Here is a 25,033-nt window from a genome sequence, read left to right as displayed (position 1 = left end):
TATTAAACTAAATATCATTAAAAGATTAAAAACATAATGCCTTTTATTTTTTTAAAACAAATAAACTTAAATAATTATAAATATATCACATATAATGTTTATGACATAACCCAACCTCATTATCATCGTCCAACATCCACCCACCACCGTCTTTCACCTCCACCCACCTCCCTGCCGGAACCACCACTACGGGGAACCACCCCAGCCGGAAACAACCACCACCATGTTTGGGTCGCCCTCATCTTCAAAGCGTCACAACGGGGGGTTCACAATGTTTATTCTGGTAATTTCCCTTAAACTAAAATAAGTAATACCCGATCACCAATATTTTATTGGTATTAACACATATTTAATATGCGACAACTTTCCATCGCACTCTTCACTTCTTCAAATCACTCTTCCTTCAAATCGATGTCTATATATGACTATATGAGTCGGTCGAACCCAAATGTAAATGCTCCAAATCACTATTTGCTTGTCAAAAACAAATATTATTTTACATCAACAATTTGACAAATAATGTAATGAATATAAAGTCATTTACTTTAATTAAAAGTTGCAACGGAGGAGATTATAAGATCATCAATTTATCTTGTTAATCCCATATATACATAACACCTATAAACAAGACTAAAAGGATCCCAATCAAGTTTGGTCAGTCATTATGATGCGGGTTAAGTCCCGCTAATTGGTCCATTTCGGTCGGTTTAAGAGTTACTAGAATATCCTATACAACTCCTAACTTTTGGTGGAGAACACATGTTGGCTGATTTGACGGTCAGTTCAAGAATTACTGAAATATTCCACATAACTCCCATTTTTTCGTAGAGAACACACGTTGGCTAATTTGGAAGATTAGGAACAACTTATTTTCAACAAAACTTCATCAATGTCTAATTTGGTAAGAAGATTTAGGCATACTCCTTATGGGCCAAACTTTTGTGAACTTTCCTTTGTACTCTTTCTCAAACTACGTGCTTGTGTATTTGGTTATAATTAGAGGTGTTTCAATATAATTAGAGTACATTGAAATAGGTTAACCAAACAAAACCTCAATGTAACCTGAATGGTTGTGAACCGTTAAGAGTGTAAAACTTTGTCCTTTATTAGGTAATGCTTTCTTGTTCTTTCCTGGTCTAGCATCCTGTATTTTTTCTTAAACAACCAACAAACAGAAAATTGCCTAGGTACTCCGTACGGAGTGACCCAAAGGCAAAAAGTCATCGTCGGCTGGCCCAACCCAACCGTACGGAGCTTTTAAGCGCCCTATAGCTATCTCAAGTTATGGGAAAAACCCACCTGCCCAAAAGCCCACTGGTGGTAAAACCCGGAAGCTCTCACAATCGAACTAGAGATAACAAAGATCCCGGTCTTCCTTCATTAAGCCAACTGCACCCCTTTTAAAGTGTTGTTTGTAGCGTTTGAACCCTGATTGAAAAACAAACTCATGTTTCTTACCATTACATCACAAGTTCCGTTTTTGTGCGTTAACAATATTCCTTAATCCTTAGTCAAAAACGAACAAAATAAAAAATAATTTCAAGAGCCCATCGAAGACACAATTAACCCGGTCCATCGTGACGCACCCAAATTAGGCGATCGTTTGCAGCCGTCACTCCCAAAATATCTGAATCGGTCTTTTTGATTCGACAATAATAATAAATAATAATAATCCAATACAAGTGGGTTTTGGTTTTCTGTAACATCTTCAATGGACCCAGTAGTCGTTGACAAGATAATCGAACGGCTAATCGAAGTCCGATCCACTAAATCCGGGAAGCTAGTTCAACTATCCGAAGCTAAAATCAAGCAGCTATGTGCCACCTCACGCGAAATCTTTATTAATCAACCCAATCTTCTTGAGCTCCAAGCACCTATTAAAATTTGCGGTACGCTCGTCTTCCAATTGTGTTCGTCAACGTTCGATAATTGATAATGTGTTTGTATACGTTTATTCATGTTTGTTAGTTACTATTTGGTTAAAGTCTGACAAAAGTGAAAATATTATATGTAAAATATGTTATATAGATATTTATAATTAAAAAAATTACATTTAAGTTCCAATCCGATTAAACGTCAGTCCTACCCCACCGCTCAACTAGTGTAGTTAACGTGTAGATCTAAGCAAGATTATTAACTATAAACACAATATATATTTACATGAGTTTTTTGTGATTAATTTATATGAATATGATAGTTAGAAAAAAAATCAAACAAACTTGGTAGCCAGATCGAACCGTTGACATTGATATTCTCGGTTAGCCAAATCAAATGAAACGCTGTTTGTGTTCATTCGTGTTCGTGAACCGTTCACAAACAAGCTATTTCCTTGATGAACGGACACGGACAAGAAATTTTGTTCTATTAGGTGATGTGAACCGTTCGCTTGTCTGATAAAAGCTTAACGGATTACATGTGATTATTTGATATTCCGTTATCTTTGATTTATATATTTAAAGCTGTATATAAATTTTGATTTTCTAGGGGATGTTCATGGACAATATAGTGACTTACTAAGGCTATTCGAATACGGAGGCTATCCTCCGCAATCAAATTATCTGTTTCTGGGAGATTATGTCGATCGCGGTAAACAAAGTTTGGAAACAATATGCCTCTTACTCGCTTACAAAATCAAGTACCCAGAAAACTTTTTTCTCCTAAGAGGAAACCATGAATGCGCTTCAATAAACAGGATATACGGGTTTTATGACGAGTGCAAGCGTCGGTTCAATGTGAAGATATGGAAGGCGTTTACTGAATGTTTTAACTGTCTGCCTGTTGCTGCTCTTGTTGATGACAAGATCTTGTGTATGCACGGGGGGTTGTCGCCTGATCTTAATAATTTGGATCAGATTAGAAACTTGCCCCGGCCCACTGCCATCCCGGATACAGGCCTGCTTTGTGATTTGTTATGGTCGGATCCGAGTAAAGATGTTAAAGGATGGGGGGTGAATGATCGAGGCGTTTCGTATACTTTCGGTGCTGATAAGGTTTCTGAGTTTTTGACAAAACATGATTTGGATCTTGTCTGTCGTGCGCACCAGGTTAATATACTTGTTTATGCGCGTATGTATGTGTATGTGTAAGTACTATGTATGCTTATGTGGGATTTTTTGTTATGTAGGTTGTGGAAGATGGTTATGAATTCTTTGCTGATAGGCAACTAGTGACTATATTCTCGGCTCCGAATTACTGTGGTGAATTTGATAATGCGGGTGCGATGATGAATGTTGATGAGAATCTGTTGTGTTCGTTCCAGATTCTGAAACCGGTTGATAAGAAAAACAAGTTATTGATGTCTACAAAAATGTGATCATGGTGTTACTTTGACAGCCTACCTTCCTAAGGTCGGATTAATTTTATTGTTTTATTTAACATTATTGTTGAAATAATATTTTTGTGCTAGAGTACAATTCTTAGTACTTTTAAACATGGCAACCTTGGTGGGTAGGGCGGGTTAGGATGACGGGTCAAATGGGTTCGGGTCAATATGAGTTTTGAGTAAAATGAGTTTGGGTCAATATGCGTTTCGAGTCAAATGAGTTCAGGTCAAAATGGGCTTTTTTTAATAAAGTATCAGTGTGGCTTGTAATGGAACGCTTAAAAGTTTTTTATTTACTTCAAATCTAGTATAGATTTATTTTTTTTTGTCTGTAAATGAACAGAAAGTTCTGTGAACTGTTCGACAAGCAGTTTGTATTTGTAATAAAGTAATGGATATCTACAAAAAACATGTTCATTTAAAAGAATTTCAGGTCAATATATGTGTAAAATCAGTTCGGCTCAAAACGGGCTTTTTAAAAAAGACATGAGTGTAGTTCGGAAAGTTTATAGGTTTTTTCCTTCTTTTCTTTTCAAATCTAGTATAGATTGAGTATGAAATTTTTTGGTCTGTAAATGAATAGAACGTTTGACGAGAAGTTTGCTTTTGTAATAAATTAATAGATATCATGAAAATTTTTTTTGTTCATTTTAAAGAAGTTTGGATTAACATACCTTCTGTGTAAAATGAGTTAAGAGTCAAAACGGAATTTTTAAATAGTATAAGTGTAGTTCGGAGCGTTTATAGCTTTTTTAGTTTTGTTTTTCCTTCAAGTCTAGTATAGATTGAATATGAAATGGTTTTTGGTCTGTAAATGCACGGAATGTTCTATGAATTGTTCAACAAGATGCTTGTTTTTGTAATAAATTAATGGATATTTACAAAAAAAAAAAAAAAAATTGTTCATTTAAATAAAAACTTGAACGCATGCCCTGTTCTGAACATTTATTTATTTAAATTTATTTTTTACTTAGCAGTAATACCAATTGACTACACATCAAACCAATTAAAGTTTTTGAATCAATACTTGGGTAACCGACTAACGAACGAACAAGAACACACTTATTTTCTTCGTTTTTGCTGGCTCTTTTGTGTTCGATCGTTTATGTTCGTTTAGAATATAGACGAACGAGATCAACGAATCCGTTTATTGAAACTATTTCTATAAATGAAAATATTATTCTGTTGATTTTGTTGGTATGAATTAGACAATTAAACATGTTTTTAATGTTTTCCAAGGAAGAGAAGCTAGGCTTTGGATGAGAGGACACATTTTTTATTACTTGTACTGCTTATAGGTGGTGACTGTGGACTATAATATGTGTATATATTTAGCTTGGTAAGTTTAGTATTCACAGTTTTGTTTTTTTAGTTCTACAACATCAATGAATGAATTCGGATGAATTGGATTTTACTTTTGACAAGTTATTGTTGATTTTCAAATGAACTTTCTCCGGTCACTTTTTAGCTGCAACTATTTTGCATGTCACGTTAGATTTGAAAGATGTTGAGAAAGAAATTGATCGACTACAACATGTTAGATATGATCATATCATCATATTATGATTGGTCAATGTTTAGTCAACTGGTGTTGGTGTTAAAAGGAAGTTTATAAGTTTGGGTTAAATGTGACAAGTAACTAATAGCTGGGTTTTGAAGACTGATGAATAGTTCAGGGACTATTTGTGTTGGCTTGAAATATCAGGTTGTTATTAGCCATTAACCACTTGTTTTGTATTGTTAGCTTGAATAAAAGTTGCTATTTTGCTAAATATAGTACATATAATGGATGTAATATCCTTGATTTGAGTAAATGATCCGTGTTTGGAAAACCTATGTTTAGGGCCTATATATTTTGTTTCACTGTATTGGTTTTTAAGTAAAAACCAGGATTTAGGATCTCGCGCTTTATGACGGGACCATTAAACCGAACAAAAAACATACGTAAAATGTTAAACAACAAAAGTGTTGTGAGTCGATGTGAAATTAACATGTATCGGGTTACGACATCGAAAGTAAACAAAAGAATAAACTTGTCAATGCCAAAATACAACAAACTATCATATATGGAAAAAACCGGCACGTTACAGTTGCGAATCGATGCAAATTCAGTATCGGCAGTACCAACACAGATTGGTAAGTATGAATTAGTAAGCCAAAAAAATCAAATTTTAAAGGCGTGTTATCAAACGTCGAAACGCGAATTTAAAAACATGTGATAATTGGATAATTGTAAATTTTAAAAAAAGTTTCAGTCATTTTAAAGACCAACCATAAAAATATAAAAGCAAAGTTTAAAAATTTTTTTACCGACAAATAAGACATGTAAATCCGACATTTACCAATGGTTAAGGTTTGTTAAATATACATAATTTTTTAAGACAAAATTACAAATTTTGTCCTTTAAAATAAGACGAATTACGATTCGTGTCCTTTTCTAAGTTTCCTTGCAGGCGGTGTACTTTAAACTTTTTTTTCCTACAAGTTATGTCCTTTACGCTAACTGGGTTAGAAAAACTCTGTTAAATCCCATCACGTGAGAAGCATGTGAGGGTAGTTTTGTCTTTTTGCCTACCTTGCAACAACTTCTTCTTCTGTTTCTGTACCTTCACTAACACCATCACCTGCCATCACCCTTCCTCAACCATCACCCAACCTTAACCACCTGCCACCATCGAATCTAGCACCACCATCCCTAACCGTTCGCCACCGTCGCATCAAGCACCACCTCTCCGATTTGCTTCTAAACTAAGAACATCAGAAGTTCCATTGAACCTCCGATTCACTTATTTCCCCGATTCACTGTTCACTCCGGCGGCGTTGAACACGTGGGTTGGGTTCACGGCCGCGATGTCGGCGACAAGGGTTTCGCGAGACTCGAGGCAGCCGGCGCCGTAGGTGTAACTGTGGAGGGTGATGGTGTGTTGAAGACTCGCCGTAGGTGTAACTGTGGAGGGTTTCGCGACAAGGGTTTCGCGAGACTCGAGGCGATGGTGGTCAGTGGAGGGTGATGGTGTGTTGAAGACGGGGTTCGGTGTCGTGGCGTTGTTAGGAAACGACCGGAAAAGGGTGAGCGAGGTTGTTGCCCAACTGTTGCCGGGTTTCTGTTTGGAAACCCTAGGTGACGGTGGTTGGTAGCGGCGGTGTTCTGGTGGCCGTGAAAACCCCAAATTGCAATCAGTGTGTTGTTCCATTTGATTCAACTTGGGTTGTCTTGGGCTTGGGAGAATGTTATATATATTTTCTTTTTTTTTTAATTTAAAGATACACTAAAATTACAATTATGCCCATCACATGTCTGGCACATGTCATACTTAACTGAGTTTTTCTAACCCAGTTAGCGTAAAGGACATAACGTGTAGGAAAAAAATGTTTAAAGTACACCGCCTGCAAGGAAACTTAACAAAGGACAAGAACCGTAATTTGGCTTTTTTTAAAGGACAAAATTTGTAATTCTGTCATTTTTTAAAGTAATATAAAAAGAAAAGAAAAGGAAGGAATATTAAATTAAATAGTACATATGTGAGAGAGGGGGGGGGTTGAGAAATCCCTATTTTAATATATAATATAATAAATTAAAATTAGTTCGTCTGCCCTTTTTATTTTCTGCCACTAATTTAGTCTTTTAAAATGAACCGGGCCCAATACCAATCAAGCCTTCATAACCCAACAAAGTTATGCTTCTAATATAGACGCCTTTCAAAGGAAATGAATTATAAAGAACCATTCAAGGATTCATCTTAGTAGTGTTTTAGTTGATTTGGAGAGTGAAACAACAAATTATTCAATAACATGTAGCCTAGAAAAGGTTTTCAAGAATATCATGGCAAACATATGTTTTTGGTTATTTGTTGCACATTATCAAGTTCAAGTTATTTGTTGCACATGTTTTCTTTTACATGTATTTTTTTTTTTTTTTTAAATTGACGTGTCAAGAATAAAAACATCTATTAACACTTTCATGTATGGCGTCCCATTTCAATACAGTTAGTATGTTGATTAAAAAGATTTTGGTGACTTAGCTTATTCCATAACAAATTCAAATAATGAGCTACTACGTTCACTCTTAAAAGCATCCATAACAACAAACTTTCACAAAATGTCACATCAATAACATATCAAATTCCTAACTTTCTTAAAACCACCAATTTCTCCCACGACAACAAATCTCCACAAATTGTCACATTATCACATACTTTCATAACATATTTACTTTTTATATTTTATATATGTTTTAATATAATATACTTTTAAAAATTATTATTTTAACACTATATAGTTAAATTGTTAACATAATTATAAAACAGAAATTACAATATTACTTAAACACTACCTATAAACACTAAATAGGTAGTAGTTTTGGGGTTCTCTGGTGGAGACCCAAGTACAAGGTGTAAGGCCCCGTTACCGGTAACCCTACTTTTGTGTTGGATTTACTCATAAACACAGTTCTAAATATCAGAGTTAATTTAAAACTTTACGCGGAATATAAAACTTTCATAAAACATTACATATCGATTCATAATCATGTCTTAAAACATTCCTCTTGTCTTTCAAAATCAAAACATAACTTATAAAACATATCAGATCTTCAGATGCCAGGCTTTAGTCTTCTGCCATGTGTCCTCCACTCAAGCCAGCTGTCTCAACCTACTCACCTGCGTGCATACTAAAAGTCAGCTACGCTGAGTGAGTTCTAGTTAATCATACAATTCCATACAATACCTTATTACATACATACGTACTTAACCTCATAACTTTCTTTCATACACACATAAGTACTCATGCCTTCATTCTTACTTACATACTTTCTTTACATTCATAATCATACGTTTTAAAGAGCCTGTCGCCCTATAACCTCACAGATATTATAAGGGTCTGGTCCCTAACATCACAGATATTATAAGGGTCTGGTCCCTAACATCACAGATATTATAAGGGTCTGGTCCCTAACATCACAGATATTATTAGGGTCTGGTCCCTAACATCACAGATATTATTAGGGTCTGGTCCCTTGTTTTCGAATATTAGTAGGGTTCGATTCCCTCTTCGTTACCATACAACCATACATCATACCTCGAGTATTATTAGGGCTCGGTACCCTTTTCGTAACCATACAACCATACAACCGTCATTTCCTTCTTTTATTAACTTTATTACGTTCATACACATAAACATACATATCATACTTGCCATATTTATAACGTTACAACCTGACAGTACGTGCAATATCCGAAGATCATTCACGTACCATCAAGCAATCATTCATACATATCATACTTACCATATTTATAACGTTACAACCTGACAGTACGTGCAATATCCGAAGATCGTTCACGTACCATCAAGCAATCATTCATACATATCACATATATCACATATGGCATACACTTATCACTTAGGATAAATGTATTAACAACACATCAAGTATGCACACAGCCCCGAAAACATAACAAGGAATGGGGCTAGAAACTCACCTGGATCCTGTTACGCTCGCCGTTGATCGTAATTCCTTTCTTTAACTGGGCTCGGCTAACTGTATAATATTTACACATATCAATTAACTACTACTACTCGTTTTGTATTTCTATCTATATATGACCCACAACGAACGGGGGTCCGGGGGCAGCGCCCCTGGCAGCGGGGTTCTAGGGGCGGCAGCCCCTAGCGGGGTCCAAGGGGCAGAGCCTCTGGCTGGGGTTAAGCTGCCAGGTCTGCTTGGAAAAATTTTATTTTCGATAACTGCCTTAACACATTTTCCATTAGGTTTTTAATTTATTTTCTAAACGAACTTCACTTCAGGCGAAGTTAAACCTCGGGCGAACTTGGCTTCAGGCGAAGTTAAACCTCGGGCGAACTTGGCTTCAGGCGAAGTTAAACCTTAGGCGAACTTGGCTTCAGGCGAAGTTACACCTTAGGCGAACTTGGCTTCAGGCGAAGTTAAACCTTAGGCGAACTTGGCTTCAGGCGAAGTTATCCTTAGGCGAACTTGGCTTCAGGTGAAGTTAAACCTTAGGCGAACTTGGCTTCAGGCGAAGTTATCCTTAGGCGAACTTGGCTTCAGGCGAAGTTATCCTTAGGCGAACTTGGCTTCAGGCGAAGTTATCCTGGCTTCAGGCGAAGTTATCCTTAGGCGAACTTGGCCGTAGGCGAAGTTATCCTTAGGCGAAGTTACGCTTGAAGGCGAAGTTACGCTTGAAGGCGAAGTTCATCAGGCGAACTTAATCTTGCAGGCGAAGTTATCGCGCTGCAGATCTGTTTGCCCATAACTCATTCGTTTCTTAGCCAAATAACTCGATTTTGGTACCCACGGAATCGTATGATCGGCGCCTACAAATCCCAACCATCAAATCGGCCTAAAATCGACGTTTTAGGGGTCCGATTTGGGCAGTTTGGGTTTCGGGTCCGGTTAACCCATCCAATCCTAACCATTTACAGTAATAATAGCTTTGTTGGATTGTTCTTACCTTACCAACTCAAATCTATCAACAAAATCTCGGGTTTCGGCTTCGAATCTTGATCGGTTAGTATGTGTGTTTTGAGGAGTGTGTGGAGTGTGTGTGGAGTTTGGTGAGAAATGAGATATTTTGGGATTTTGGGGGTATTTATATCCCTGAAATCCCATTCTCATTTATCCTATCTCAATTAATCCAAGTCCATGACCCGCTCCTACTCGATATTAATAATTAAAACGCGAAATCACTAACATAACTTTCTTTATTCAACATTATAAATTTTAGGATGTTACACAAGGATTATTAATGGAGACTCAAGTTCAATCTTCACTAGTGGTACCTTTTGGTGGATATTGGCAATAAAAGATTTGAGTTAGGCATTGCGTGGTTGTCAGTTCAAAATCCCGAGCCCACCTGGGTTTCGTACTAGCGTCTAGCGAGTTCTACAACACCGGGTGATGGAAATAAGAGAAGTATGAAAAAGTAGGTTGGGGTCGGGTAAGCTGGTTTCGGGGTTCGGGTTAGAACGGGTCGTGCAACTCGGGTTTGGGGTTCTAGTAATTAAATGCATGTGATTAATTTTATTTAATTTGATCACGGATCCAGATCATATAGAGTTACAACCCTGTATTTGTGTTGAATCTGTTGATTTTTTGGGTTTAGAGCAGCAAATCACTCCTCAACCCCCCCTCCCCAACACACACACTGAAGGCTAAAAGTAAAAACAAACTACTAATCATGAAACAATCTTAGTTAACAACTTACTGTTTATATAAATATCAAATAGGAAATTTGGAGCTCCATACTCAAAATGAACAACTTGACAATTGCATATACGAACAAACTTAACGAGAACTAAGCATTTTTTAATGGAATAAGCTAGCACTTACTTGGAGCGAAAACAAGCTGCTTCGACACATTCGGAAATCTGGTACTCTGCATGGACCCCCCTGATTAATTTCTCGCAAATGACCACTTTTGAGGGTGTAAACGAAAAACCGATCCCCTGTATAGTCAGGGTAGGTCAATAATATGTCCCCATCTCTGTTCCAAAAACCCAAAACCTCCGCATAATAGCTATTGTACTGGGGCATAATAAGAGTAAGCTGATCAAAGCAACAATGCAACACCCATTCTTCATCCTGCTTTAATATCCACAACTTGATATAAACAGGGCCCACATATGCAAATCCAACTTCGGTACCGTTTAAACCAACCAACTGTTCTTCTGCATCGTCATTCCCATTTGGTTTGGGAGGATCCATTAACCCGAATTCCTCTGTCTTCACATCGAACCACACTATTTGACTTCTTTTTTCACTTTTGTAAGCCAACCAATGCAAACGTCCATGACCAAATATGCTCTTAAACTAACGGCTGGCTTACTGCGTGTAAGGTCTTCATCTCTCTGAGCATGGTGGGTCCTGCGGATCCAGTTGGTCTTTGCGCAGACGTCCCTCTTCAAGGTGAGTCTTGCGGGTCCAACATGGCTTTGCTGGGACCTACCTCTTCAGGCACGTTTCAAACGAACAAATGATAGCCAAAACGAACAAGTGAGAACCACAACGAACAAACGAAAAGTAGAATAAGAGAATCACCTCCTTAATCATCCCACGAGTCATTGCTACCACCGTTTAGTGAAAAAAAAGAGCCCACAAGCCGCTGCTAGCCCCGTTTAGTGAAAACAATACGTCACACTTCAAACGAACAAATGGAAATCACGAGTAAACAAAGACTATAATGAAGGAATCACGTCCTTAATCATCACATGAGTCGTTGCTAGCCCCATTCGGTGAAAACAAAAGGGCACGAGTCACTTCTGACCCTGCTCAGCGAAAAGAAAAGCGACACATCAAACGAACAATTTGAAATTCCTCAGCTTGTTATACCACACGTTTTTATCGTGGTCAGCTATATACCACACTGTTAGTGTTAGCTTGAACATATACTTTGATTTATTTGGATTTGAATTTGTAAACTTATGGAATATGTATTATATAATGGAACGGTTTCCGAAAAAAAGTTGCAGCTTCATCTTCTAATACTTCTGAATATATTTAAGAGTTAATGGCCATTTTCGTCCCTGTGGTTTGCTACTTTCGCCACTTCAGTTCAAAATTTTTAATTTTGTCAATTTAGTCCTCATAGTTTTAAATATTAGTCAATTACGTCCTATCTGTCTAACGGCATCCAGCTATGCCGTTAGTTTAAGGGTATTTTTGTCTTTCTCCTTTTAATTTTGAGTTAATGGTCATTTTAGTCCCTGTGGTTTGATATTTTTGCCAATTCAGTCCAAAGTTTGAAAATTTATCAAGTTAATGTTCAGTTTAATTCAGTTTTTTTTATTTTTTATTTTTTTTGTTCATAACCCTGAAGAGCATAATTCAAGCCCAAAACCATCGAACAACCTCAAATACTGGTATGCATTTACTCTGTTAACAACAGTAATCATACCCCCCACCTTATATTTAGTTTCTATACATTTCCTAAAATCTTCTTCATGGTGGAATTCAATGGTAAAGTGGTCAAGGTAATTCCCTTAAACTGAATTATACAGAAAAAACTAAAAATTGTTTTGTTGATTAATGTATAATAGTTGATTACGACCCAGATTTTCGTTATGATATGTTAATCTCTAAACCCTAAATATTATGCATTCATCAAAGAAACAATTTTTAGTTTTTTCCGTACAATTCGGTTTAACGGAATTGCTTTGACCACTTTACCATTGAATTCCACCATGAGGGAGAGTTTAAGAACCGTATAGAAGCTAAATACGAGAGGAGGGGTATGATTAATGTTGTCGACAGAGTAAATGCAGACTTGTTTTGGGCTTGGATAATGCTCTCTAGGGTTATAGAAAAAAAACTGACTTAAATTGACAAAATTTCAAACTTTGGACTGAATTGGCAAAAGTATCAAACCACAAGGACGAAAATGACCAATAACTCAAAATAAAAAGAAGAAAGACAAAAATACCCTTAAACTAACGGCATAGCTGGATGCCGTTAGACGGATATGACGTAATTGGCTAATATTTAAAACTATGAGGACTAAATTGACAAAAATACAAATTTTGGACTGAAGTGGCGAAAGTAGCAAACCACAGGGACGAAAATGGCCATTAACTCTATATTTAAAGATAGACAACCAACCTCAAAATTTCCCGTCCTATAAAAAAACTTATGGGCCTCGCACTGCACGTTAGTAACATTAAAGCATATAAAGCAAGCTCTACGCCAAAGACGAACATGTTTCGAATACAAGAGCAAGTATTGCATCCCAAAATAAAACTATAACACATACATTATATTCTTGAACATAAAAAACAGAAAAGTAAATAACTAACACTGTCGTTGTAAAAGAAAAAAAAATGTCATATCCTCGAAATATATAAATTATTACAAAAATGGAGAATCGAAATGCTAAGAAAGATAACCACTTTGAAAAACAGAAGTTCAAATGACTGGAATTTATAGAAGACTTCTATTGGTTATCAAAATCAACATACATCTAGGGGTGCAAACAAGCCGAGCTGCTCGCTAGTTACTCTAGATCGGCTCGTTAAAAAGCTCGATCGAGCCGAGCTTAATCGAGCCCGAGCCCGAGCTTGAGCCTAGAAGTAAGCTCGTTTAATAAACGAGCCCGAGCTTCACTTATTGAGCTCGAGCCGGCTCGCGAGCCTAAACGAGAACCTGCCATTTATATAATTTTTTTTAAAATATATATTTAATAATTATTAACTAATATATCTAATGTTATGAAAAATTAAATAAATATAACTAAGTAACATATATTATTGTATACATAAAATATTATAATAGAAAAAATATATAAAAATAATTATAATTATATAAAAACTAATTGATAAATAGTAAACGAGAGCTCGACTCGTCTCGTTTGCACCCCTACATATATCTATGGTTCTTCTATGCTACCACTAAAAGTTTTACTTAATTACCCTCATACTTATAAATATTCTCTCTTAAAAACATGAACCATCAAATATCATGGAACATCTGAACCCTCAAATCTTGGAAAGTGCCAAAGGTCATAATACATCCACGTTTTGGATCATGAACGGCCCAAATTGTTTTGAGATGAACCAATCTTGTGGCTACCATTGTACCACATACGATCATAACCACAAAATCAGGTGATTTCATGAACTTTTTTCTTGTTATAGATAGATGGAACATTATAATACGATGGCCCCACTAGTACGGTATAAGATTAAACAGGCCTTTCATAATAACGTATGTATAATTGGTTTAGTGTTATTTTGTGTACCGACAGCATGGCCCATAATCATATCCAATCTTGTATACTGAACGTGTGTTGAGGTATTGTTTCTAGCCCAATGGTTATTCATCATCCATAGCAGGTGCCATTTGGTTCTGGTGTCATCATCCTAGCCACTTGATTAACATTAGAGGCTACTATCCATTATCCACTCCTGTGGAGTGCTTTCTTTTAACGGACAAAATGAAAAACCGTTTTTAAAATATAAAATTAGTTATATAAAATTTGACGAGTACAAGTCACAAACTTAATAAAAAACACCATGTAATTAGAATGTTGTTTTCTGCGACTTAACGAGTACATGTTATTATCGAAATATCGATTGAGGTGCTAAATTAGTTAATGATCCCACAACGATGGACCATGAGAGAGGGGTGAGGTGTTCTATTCAATAGGCCAGGTTCACTAATCCCAGTCTCATGCCCGGTCATAAAATTATTTCTCATACTGGTCCGATACCCGCCAAGTATTTTTTTTTTCAGGTAATTAGCAACTGGATATCGAGAATATCCACATGAATAGGTTATACCTGTTATTTTCTTAAAAAAGATTCTCGCTAGGATTTCCATGTACATTTTTATAATTATTGTATACTTTTTATTTATGTATCAACTCTTACAAATTAAAATACGATCCGTTGCATACATATAAACAATATCATAAATAAATAATATTAACATATAAAATATGATAATTTTTATATTTTTATATGAATTTACGCATATTCATAACGTATAAAATATAAATAATAGCATTAAACACATATCAATGAAAATTAACTTTTATGCGTAACGAACTACTAAAATGAAGCATTATTAGACAATGGTTAAGGGGAAATTGATAATTAAAAATTTTTGGGTTTATGATTGAGGCATATAGTTCGGTAAACGGGTATGTAGTTTCGGGTAATCAGGCCGGGTGTCACAGTCTCATAACCGGAAAAACTTTAAAATAGATTCTATATCTACGCCAACACCCGTCACGAATGCTTAGGGTCTCTAGTATAGCTGTATGGGCTAAGGTTTTTTTTTTTCCTTTCTATTTTTCATCCTTATTCATACAGGGCTTTTTGCCATATCACCAAACAGTCGAACACCTACTTTTCACTTTACACACATCACGGTTTTGGTGGGCTATTTCCTTAATTCATCTTTTGGCACTTTCTTAATTTATCTTTTTGACATCACGGAAGTTAACATTAGCATCTAAAATTCACGTAACTTCAAACAAGTCTTACCCAAACTAGCACCTAATGACTAACAAGTCTCACCTAATCAAGTTTCACAAATAGACTAAACAGTAAACAGTTAACAAAAATCATGTAAATAGTTTGTCAAGTCAATTCACACAATGTCCTAACAAACTATTAATCATACAAAAATATTAAAATCTTTACAAATCGTTAAAACAATATTATTGTAATGCATTTATGATATATATAAATCTGTTATAAAAGTTGTTAAATGAAAAGTAAATTTGACCGAGGGCTCTGTTATATACCTTATAATTGTAGTTAGCTTAGGCTATGTGTAGTGGAGGGGCTACAATTGGGGGTGAATTGTGACACGTGACGCCCAGTCATTAAGGGGGGCAAATTTATTTTTGGGGTTTAATGGTGTAGGGGCTACAAGTTGGGCCCACAGTATCTTTTTTTATTATTTTCTTTTTATAAATAAACTAATTAAATAAAAACCAATTCATTTAAATAATTAAATAAAAATGTATTAAAATTAAAAAGAAATACAAAAAAAATACATAACTAAAAATATTAAAAAAAACATATAGCTCGGTTGGCGTACATGTTTTGGTTGGTTCGGGTTGTTTATAGGATTCATTTTACATATACATATATATACACACACAACATATATACATATATACATATACATATACATATATATACACACACATAATAATAATAATAATAATAATAATAATAATAATAATAATAATTCCTCTTCTTCCATGCGACAATATAACCCCGCCCCCGCCCCAATTCGCCCACATATCGCCCAGGGGGCGGTGTTCTCGCCCCTTCGCGCCCACATTTCGCCCGAGCCCACGCCCACTACACATGGCCTTATAGAGTGAGGGTGTGTGAATTCACACTAAGAACGCAAGTCACTATATGAAGGAGCGATCAGTCACTATATGAAGAGGTGAGCAGCAACCGAACCGAAAACCGAAATATTAACCGGCCTTGTAAATACATATATAAGCATTTAAACTTCGGTTAATAAACTACACACACAGTCATTTAAAATACAAAAAAAAACCAATATACAACGGCCCAATACTCCAAGTAGCCCATACTCTAGTAACTTAAAACTATCAATTTCAATTGTCAAGCAACCCAATACATCAATCAATTTGAAGCACATCATTTATGACTTGTGACTTGTGACTTGTGACTTGTGACTGTGTTGAATATTAACAAAACAAAAGAACAAATTCAACTATTAAATAACAAATCTCTAAACCGAGGTCACAACTACACCTTAAAAATATTTTCAAATTTCAAAATACTATTAAGGAAGAACCTAGGAGATCATCTGGCTAACTACAAAGCCAACATCATTATATTACAAGTGGCATATATACCGTACAAGCATGGGCACTAATCATATCTTTGACGGCTAATATACGATTACGCCCCAACAGGAGATCCAAACAAGCATGGGCACTAATCATATCAAGTCATCATGTAGTAAGAAGCTCCATGTTATGATGTGAACATTATCAAAGTAGATAGAAGTGAGAACCTACAAGGCCAATCCATTGAGTGTTTTTAAGCCGTGGTTGATGGGGGAAGAAGGCCTAGAGTTATTCGCTTGTTCAAAGAAGCTACGACAGTTAGGGAGCAATGTAGTTAAAGCAACACAAACTATGGTCAGTGATTGTAGAAAGAGAAAAAATAGAAAAGAAATGGGAAGGGTTCGAATGTCCGACCGCCTTGTGGTTTTATCATGGGGAATTGAAGACTAAAGAGAATCATAGATATGGTATTAAACCTGATCATCTTGGTCGAGCGTACCCCCCCCCCCCCCAAACCAAACCGAAAGTATCCGAATTGTATCAGGTCTACTCACGATATTTTGCATACATGATAAGTTATGTGAAGCATAGGTTGTGCAAAATCTTTTAAACGAGTTTCAAACTGCAAGTTATTTGAGTGGATCACGGTAAGAACAATTTTAGCATGAGAACAAGTCTAGTTAAGACATAAGAGTATGTAACTATAAGACCCCGGTAGAAGGGCGCTTGGCTACCAAAAAAGCCCCAAAACACTAGAGAACAATGTTCCCGGAGCGCCTTGGGCTCTTTAAAGGTGGGGAGCGTTTCCCACAAAGCGTCGTGTGAGGAGAAAAGGCTTATTTTTATTGGTGTGTTGGTTTATTTGTATTATTTTTAGTTAATAATAATAATGAGATAATGATTGGTATGGACTTCATCCACTACACCTATAACGTGACACAACATGACGCAAAACACTTTCATTAAGACTACATTCACTGCACACAGTTTATATATGGTTTGGATCAAATACAAATGACTCTTATTGTGATAAATGTACAAATAACTAAAGTAATTAAGTTAACATTAAACTAATTATTATTACACTATAACTTTTGAACTAGAATAATTATTATTACAAATATTTTATTTCTTATAACATAATAACTGTAGTTCAAAACTGTAATTACTCTAGATATATGTATGCTTAGTATGTAATTTTATTTGTACACGATCTCACTTAATAATAATAATAATAATAATAATAATAATAATAATAATAATAAATGTAGGTATGTTAAATTTATTTGTACTTAGATCCCATTTAATAATAATAATAATAATAATAATAATAATAAATTACCTGTAAGATCAGCTTGGCCATCTTAGCTGTTTATCGTCCTTTGTTTTTCCAATCTCGATTTGATCTTCAAACAGAGTCACTCGCTTCGTCTTGTTAAATTCGCACAAGGATTCGATAGGCACATGGTATCTAATTATTATCTATACATTAAGCTTTCGTTTAAGGCAATTCGTTGGTTATAGTTACAGGCACAGAAATTTATACATATAATAACAGCAACTAGAGCGACTTCAACAACACTTCACCTCACTGAATTGCTGCCACACTTGAAGCTATCGATCATAGTGAACAAATGCGTGCGTTCACACACATCTAGCTATATTATTATCAGATCTGGTGAAACCAATGCTTGTAAACATGAAGCGATTTATATCGTTCAAATCGCCAGTTTTTGTTAAAACTGCCGGTTTCGCATTCGTAGCCCTAGCTTTTTTCTATTTAGGTAAACACTGGTCTGATGACACTTACCAGCAATTATTATTTTTCAGTTCCAATTCAGACCTAGCTTCCAATCCCCCCTCGGTTTCGATTTCGCCCAATTTCAACAAAACGTTTGACGTCAAGTCGTTAATTAACGACACTAGGGAGGCGGAATTGCAGCCAGCTGAAGACAACGTGGGTCAGCTACCTGCAATTCCACCGGCTAGTGTCGTTTCTCATTCTCCCCCGCCGCCCCCGGCCTTTGCACCGCCTCCCCCGGCCGTGCAAAGGCTAGGGGTGGTGGATGAGAATGGAGTGATGAGGGATGAGTTTGAGGTAGGGGAGTATGATCCCGATGCCGTGGATACTCGGAGTAATGAGACGAAGGCGGTGGATGGTGGTGAAGGGGTTACGTTTAGGGTTTCAAAGTTTGAGACGTGTCCGGTGAGTATGAGGGAGTATATTCCGTGTTTGGATAATGACGAGGCGATTAAGGCGTTGAAATTGACTGACAAAGGGGAAAGGTTCGAGCGGCATTGCCCGGATAAAGATAAGGCGTTGAGTTGTTTGGTACCCATGCCGAAAGGTTACAAAGCACCGATTCCGTGGCCGACGAGTCGCGATGAGGTGATGGTCTTCTTCAGTTTTATGTTGTGCGTATGTTGTGAATGATTAGAATTTAGAGATTGATATTAACATTTTGGTAGATTAATGATATATGTTTATTTTGTGCTTAAATACAGGTGTGGTACAGTAATGTTCCACATCCACAACTAGCTGAATATAAGGGTGGGCAGAATTGGGTTAATGTAGACAAGGATAAGTTTAAGTTTCCGGGAGGCGGTACACAGTTTATTCATGGTGCAGACAAGTATTTGGATCAGATTCAAGAGGTATATTATTATTATTATTATTAACAGTTGTAATGTTGCATACTTCTAATTTACTGTCATGATGAGCTGATTTTTCTTTTATAAATGTTTGGAAGATGGTTCCAGAGATTGCGTTTGGAAACCACACGCGAGTTGCTTTAGATGTCGGATGTGGTGTGGCGAGTTTTGGTGCTTATTTGTATTCAAGAAACGTGCTCACGATGTCGGTAGCTCCAAAAGATGTACACGAGAACCAGATTCAGTTTGCTTTAGAACGTGGGGTGCCTGCAATGGTGGCTGCATTTGCAACCAGGAGACTTTTGTACCCGAGTCAAGCTTTTGAGTTAATTCATTGCTCAAGATGTAGAGTCAACTGGACTCGTGATGGTATGTCACACACTCACATGTTATGTAACAGCAAGTTTTGTATTTGGGCACAATGTAATTGTTAAATCTTTTTACATGTGTCGGGATGAAGATGGTATTTTGTTACTTGAGGTCAACCGATTGTTAAGAGCGGGAGGTTATTTTGCTTGGGCTGCGCAACCGGTTTATAAGCATGAACCGCTTCTAGAAAAACAATGGGAAGGTAACCGGTTTTTGTTTATTATTTTTGGTAACACACGCGTTCATCATAGCTAAAAGTATATATCTTAACCAAAGTTATATTTTCCTTGTTCAGAGATGGTTAACCTAACAACTCGTCTTTGCTGGAATCTTGTAAAGAAAGAGGGATACATTGCAATATGGCAAAAACCGCGTAACAGTTGTTATTTGAATCGTGAATTGGGGACCCTACCACCATTGTGTGACGAGAAAGATGACCCAGATGACGTTTGGTATGCTATATATAATTATATGTATATTATTTTTCTTGATGGAAATCAAAGTCAACTATATTAAGTTATTTCACTCTAGGTATGTTGACTTGAAGCCATGTATTTCTCGACTACCCGAGGACGGATCTGGAGCAAATATTACCAAATGGCCCGAACGATTAGATATTCCACCTCAGAGGCTGCAAAGCATACAAGTTGATGCATATGTGTCAAGAAATGATCTTTTCAAAGCAGAATCAAAATACTGGAAAGAAATCATAGATAGCTATGTTCGAGTGTTACGTTGGGGCACTTTCAAGCTTAGAAACGTGATGGACATGAAAGCCGGATATGGAGGGTATATTCGTCTTTCTCCATCTGCTGCTAGAAACTTTTGTATAACTTCTCTTCATAACGGCAATCTTATTATTTTCTTTGTTTTGCAGCTTTGCAGCAGCCTTAATTGCCAATCAACTGGATTGTTGGGTTATGAATGTTGTTCCTGTTAGCGGTCCAAACACCCTGCCTGTTATCTACGATCGTGGACTTCTAGGAGTTATGCATGACTGGTATATTATGATATAGTTATATAATACTTATATTGTTTAAATTCTTTAATAAAAATGTAATCTTGATCACTCAAACATGTTAGGTGTGAGCCATTCGATACATACCCAAGAACCTATGATCTGTTGCATGCAGCCGGTCTATTCTCTATTGAGCAAAAACGGTATGTACCATCTCCATAAGTTTCTTTAATAAATGATATTTAATAATATTTATATAGGCATATGGTTATACTGAAGTTATTGATTCATTATATTCTCAGATGCAACATTTCAAGTATAATGCTTGAGATGGATAGAATTTTGAGACCCGGGGGACATGTATACATTCGTGATTCAGTTTCAGTGATGGGTGAACTTGAGGAAATTGGGAAGGCTATTGGGTGGCGTGTAGCAATACGGGATACCGCTGAGGGCCCACACGCAAGTTATAGGGTTTTGATTGGCGACAAAAACATGCGATAGTCGAAGTTCATGGTAATGCCATATCAGGTTTTTTTATTTAATATTCTTCAAGAGCAAACTGCTTCAGGTTTCTGTATTTTCCAAACGAAACTACAGAGGATAAAGGTTAAGGGTTTCATTTTCGGGTCAATTTTACGCTTTATATAGTTGTAGCATGATGAGCTTTTGTATATCATAGTCAGGTACTTGTTACTAGTTATGTATGATTATATTATGTGCAAGATTTTTTATTGTAAACATTTGATGCAACCTTGTTTACCCAATTGTAAGGCCTTTTGAGACTCATTATTCGCTTATTTTTTTAAAGGTGGTGCTATATTAATATTGAAAAAGACCGAACCCTTAGCAAGGAGCTAAGAGCTGGACGACTATCGGTCTATGTAACTACCATAACTAGCTGTCCAATTATTTTATTTTGTAACACGGATAATCAACAAACATGTAACTAAAAAAATTTTAGAGATTCTCCTAGAAAAATATAAATCAAGTACTAAGTAGTAAGTACTAACCTAAAACCGAAAATCTGTACATATATGGCGCAACGCGTAGGGTTTGCTACCTAGTTTATATATGAACCACTAAATTTGATTCCCACCATATATGATGCAACTTAATATATTTTTTATTTGAACATTTTGATGGAAAGAAGGCTCTTTGCAATTTAGCCTTTCTTTTGTTGCAAAATTACTTCACTACTTCTATTAAATAACAAGAAATTACTTAGTGAATAAGTGTAAAGATCAAATACAAATAACTTTTAGCATGAGAACCATACAAATAACTAGAGTAATTATGCTTGAGTTAGAGTAATTATTATTATGATACAGTTTTAAACTACTATATCAATTACTAAGCTACTTCATTTTTTTTAATTTTATAATAATAACTCCACTTCAAAAACTATAGTGTAATAATAACTACTGTAGTTTTTTCATAATTACCAAGTTATTTGTATATTTCACATGTTAATATCAATAACCTGCATGGCGCAAAATGCACCCGTGCAATGGAAGCCCAAAATTTGAAGCCGAATATATTCCACGTATGATTTGGAAACCGATGATCAAAATTACGAATGTATTACTAAAAAACAATTATTTTATCATACCATTATAGACGTTGAATGATTCTTTTGGATATCACTTAGCTTCTTTGACACTGATGCAAAAGGACCATTTTTATCTTGGAATATGAATTTGTGGTAGGTATGAAAATTTTATTCTCCAACAAGATATGTTCATGTGACATATAACACTATAGAGAATATTTAAGAAATACATACCAATGAACAAAAACCATCTAAAACCAATTAAAACAGGTTCCAAGTTCCAACCATTAAAAGCAACTACACATGTTATTCTTATTATTGGGTCTATGTCTTATCCACTAAATGCCCGTACTTTAAAAAATAAGTTGACAAGTATTTGCGTTCATGAATGAGGCATATTCTTAGTTCTCAAATATGTGTTTTTTATAAATTTATAAAAGACAAGATATATAGAAACACATGTTTCTGAATTGGGAAATAAGACTCAATATTGGATTATTGGGCTTGTAAACTAATAAGTAATAACTTACTAATTGAAGATTAACTCTAGCCCATAAAGCTGAACTTTGTTTGGTTGTATATCTTTTGGGCTTCCTTGCATTATTTGCATGCAAGCTATTAAGTTGTAAGTTGTAACTATACGTTTTAATTGGGAACTTTTAAGTTGTAGGTTGTAAGTTGTAATCATGACATGGCTTAATAGTTGCATTGTCTTATGGAGCTGATAGCAGTTAAAAAGAACAAACTTTTATTAAAGTTTAACTATTAATTAAATCATGTTAAATGCATATTAAGAGAGAGTGAGTATTTATTTTAAGATTGCTTAATGTTCGGTCAACAAGTCATATTCTTTACTTTTTGGACCCGATAGTTGAACCAATACTCCTAATTACATTTTTTTTTGTTTTCTAGTGTTAGCGTTCAGTTTACTTCCGCTCGAAGCATATACGTTTATCTTAATATTTTCATTCTTGGTTTGTATTTTTATTTTTTCGATCTTAGCATCCGCTTTACTTCTCCTCGAACATATATGTTATCTTATTATTATTAGTTTCTATGTTTTCATTTTTTTTTTCAGTCTAAGCGTGCGTCCAATGTACAGTAAACATATTATTGGTTTTATGTTTATATTTTGTTTTCCAGTCATAGCGTCCGGATTACTTCCGCTTGACAACGGTGGAATATTTAATATTGCGTTTATTATTATGAGTCCACAAACTCATTAGACCTCTACAATTTGCTTTATGTTTTGTATATATCATAATGCATTGTTTAGTAATAACTAATTCAGTATTTTACCGTCTTACAAGAATAAATCATAAAAATAATACTCGTAATATGGATGAAAAGTTGAAATACCTAACCTCTGAAATTAAAAAAAAAAGTATACGTGTGTTGTACCAATGGGAGAATTAAGTCAAAAAGTCAAGACTATATATAACATCTCTTTCTGCCTGGAATTTTAACTTACGTGATACTCTGTGGACACTTGTAAACGATTAACAAAGAGGTCGTCTCAAAAAGGTTGAACTTGAAATTATGATATATCGAGCATATATTCTTGAACAGCAATCATGTATTTTAACTAATATTATATTCAAATATCATACAACAAAACATATTCAATTCATATTTGATAGGAAATAAAGATGAGGCGAGTAAACACTAAACACATAGGGTCATGAGGTGTAGCGGTGTGATTCATGCCGTGTGGAAATTATCATGTAAGAGTTACGTCATTTTCACACCACTTTCACATAGAGTCATAAAAATTGGATCTGGTTTCATTTTTCACATCACGTTAAAACTGCCATGCAGGCAATTTTCAAATAAAGATAATAATATCTTTATCTTTTTAACAATTTATAAAAATTAGATAAAGACATTGCAAATCGAGCCGTTTGAAACCGTACATGAGAGCAAAAAAACCGTGAAATGGTTAAAGTCGCATACAAGACCAAATAACCGTGAAACGGTTTTAAGAACATATAAATGTAACATATTTGGTTTTTAACGAAATTTATATCGGAATGTTTATAAAGAAAAGATAAGCAGCACTATATAATTAGATTTTTTTTATTTTATTTTTTATAAAAAAGAAAGTTAATAAGAAGTTATAATTGAAAAGGAAATTGAAGTGCTTATTAATTATAAAGTTAAAAAAGGAATTAGATTTGTCAAGAAATGTTATATCATCCATGTAACACAGGGTACCGTGTCCAAAAAAATAAAGAATATATGACAAGAATAAATCATAAAAAGAATATTATTGATGATAATATGATATACCTAACTTCCAACAAGAATATATGAATGTATAAATTTATATGTGCTGTACCAATGAGAGAAACATAAGTGTACGTGGATAAGAATAACAAAGTCAAAAAGTCATGGCAAACCACTCTTTTGTACTTGGAATTTTAACTTACGTGATACTTTGGTGACACTTGTAACCGATTAACAAGAAGAGTCGTCTTTTACGTCTCAAAATGTTGAACATGAAATCATGATAGACCCGGCATATTTTCTCGAATAGCAATAATTTATGTCACGACTTAATTAATAATAATATTATAAACGAGAAAATATTTTGTTTTTAACGACAAACAAATAAAGTCTGGCTACTAGTAGTGACCCGATGGTAAAAGACAATGCCTTACATCTGCAGTCACATAGAACGTTGAGTAGCTCAAGCCTAACATCTTCTGTATCCTGAAAAATCGTCGCCCGAAAGCTCGTTATAATAAAAACCAAAACCTAGTTGGGATCGAATTCAAACTTGAAACTCCAATCTACACCAAATTATTCAATCCCCTCCCTTTCTGTAATCCAGTTTAGTTAAACAAAAACACACATTTAATTCATAATAAATAAATCAAAGGATTGTA

General features: G+C 35.3%; 2 protein-coding genes across 2 annotated transcripts; both read left to right on the top strand.

The window, feature by feature from the left end:
* The first annotated feature begins 1,672 nt into the window (after positions 1–1,672).
* On the top strand, positions 1,673–3,549 carry LOC143558978 (serine/threonine-protein phosphatase PP1 isozyme 4-like). Its single transcript, XM_077047704.1, has 3 exons — positions 1,673–1,889; positions 2,485–3,044; positions 3,125–3,549. Exons 1-3 carry the CDS (start codon positions 1,712–1,714, stop codon positions 3,311–3,313), a joined length of 927 nt encoding a protein of 308 aa, XP_076903819.1. The 5' UTR covers positions 1,673–1,711; the 3' UTR covers positions 3,314–3,549.
* Positions 3,550–18,288: 14,739 nt separating this feature from the next.
* On the top strand, positions 18,289–21,350 carry LOC143558975 (putative methyltransferase PMT11). The gene is made up of 9 exons (XM_077047700.1): positions 18,289–19,003; positions 19,120–19,269; positions 19,365–19,635; positions 19,727–19,837; positions 19,931–20,087; positions 20,167–20,424; positions 20,513–20,635; positions 20,719–20,796; positions 20,896–21,350. The coding sequence occupies exons 1-9, from the start codon at positions 18,302–18,304 to the stop codon at positions 21,095–21,097; spliced, it is 2,052 nt and encodes a 683-aa protein (XP_076903815.1). The 5' UTR covers positions 18,289–18,301; the 3' UTR covers positions 21,098–21,350.
* Positions 21,351–25,033: the final 3,683 nt, after the last annotated feature.

The sequence above is a fragment of the Bidens hawaiensis genome, unplaced genomic scaffold (assembly GCF_021521415.1).
Source record: "Bidens hawaiensis isolate Kalapana, Puna unplaced genomic scaffold, B.hawaiensis_p1.1 tig00019676_1, whole genome shotgun sequence".
Lineage (NCBI taxonomy): Eukaryota > Viridiplantae > Streptophyta > Magnoliopsida > Asterales > Asteraceae > Bidens > Bidens hawaiensis.
The sequence above is the reverse complement of the archived record's forward strand: the minus strand, read 5'-3'. Positions and strand labels throughout refer to the sequence as shown.

Excerpts from the sequence above, each read along its gene's own strand:
- LOC143558978 (XM_077047704.1), top strand. The coding sequence starts at position 1,712 with ATGGACCCAGTAGTCGTTGACAAGATAATCGAACGGCTAATCGAAGTC. Across the intron at positions 1,890-2,484 it reads AGCACCTATTAAAATTTGCG|GGGATGTTCATGGACAATAT; the intron begins GTACGCTCGTCT and ends TTGATTTTCTAG. Across the intron at positions 3,045-3,124 it reads TTGTCTGTCGTGCGCACCAG|GTTGTGGAAGATGGTTATGA; the intron begins GTTAATATACTT and ends TTTGTTATGTAG.
- LOC143558975 (XM_077047700.1), top strand. The coding sequence starts at position 18,302 with ATGCTTGTAAACATGAAGCGATTTATATCGTTCAAATCGCCAGTTTTT. Across the intron at positions 20,425-20,512 it reads ATGAAAGCCGGATATGGAGG|CTTTGCAGCAGCCTTAATTG; the intron begins GTATATTCGTCT and ends TTTGTTTTGCAG. Across the intron at positions 20,636-20,718 it reads CTAGGAGTTATGCATGACTG|GTGTGAGCCATTCGATACAT; the intron begins GTATATTATGAT and ends CAAACATGTTAG.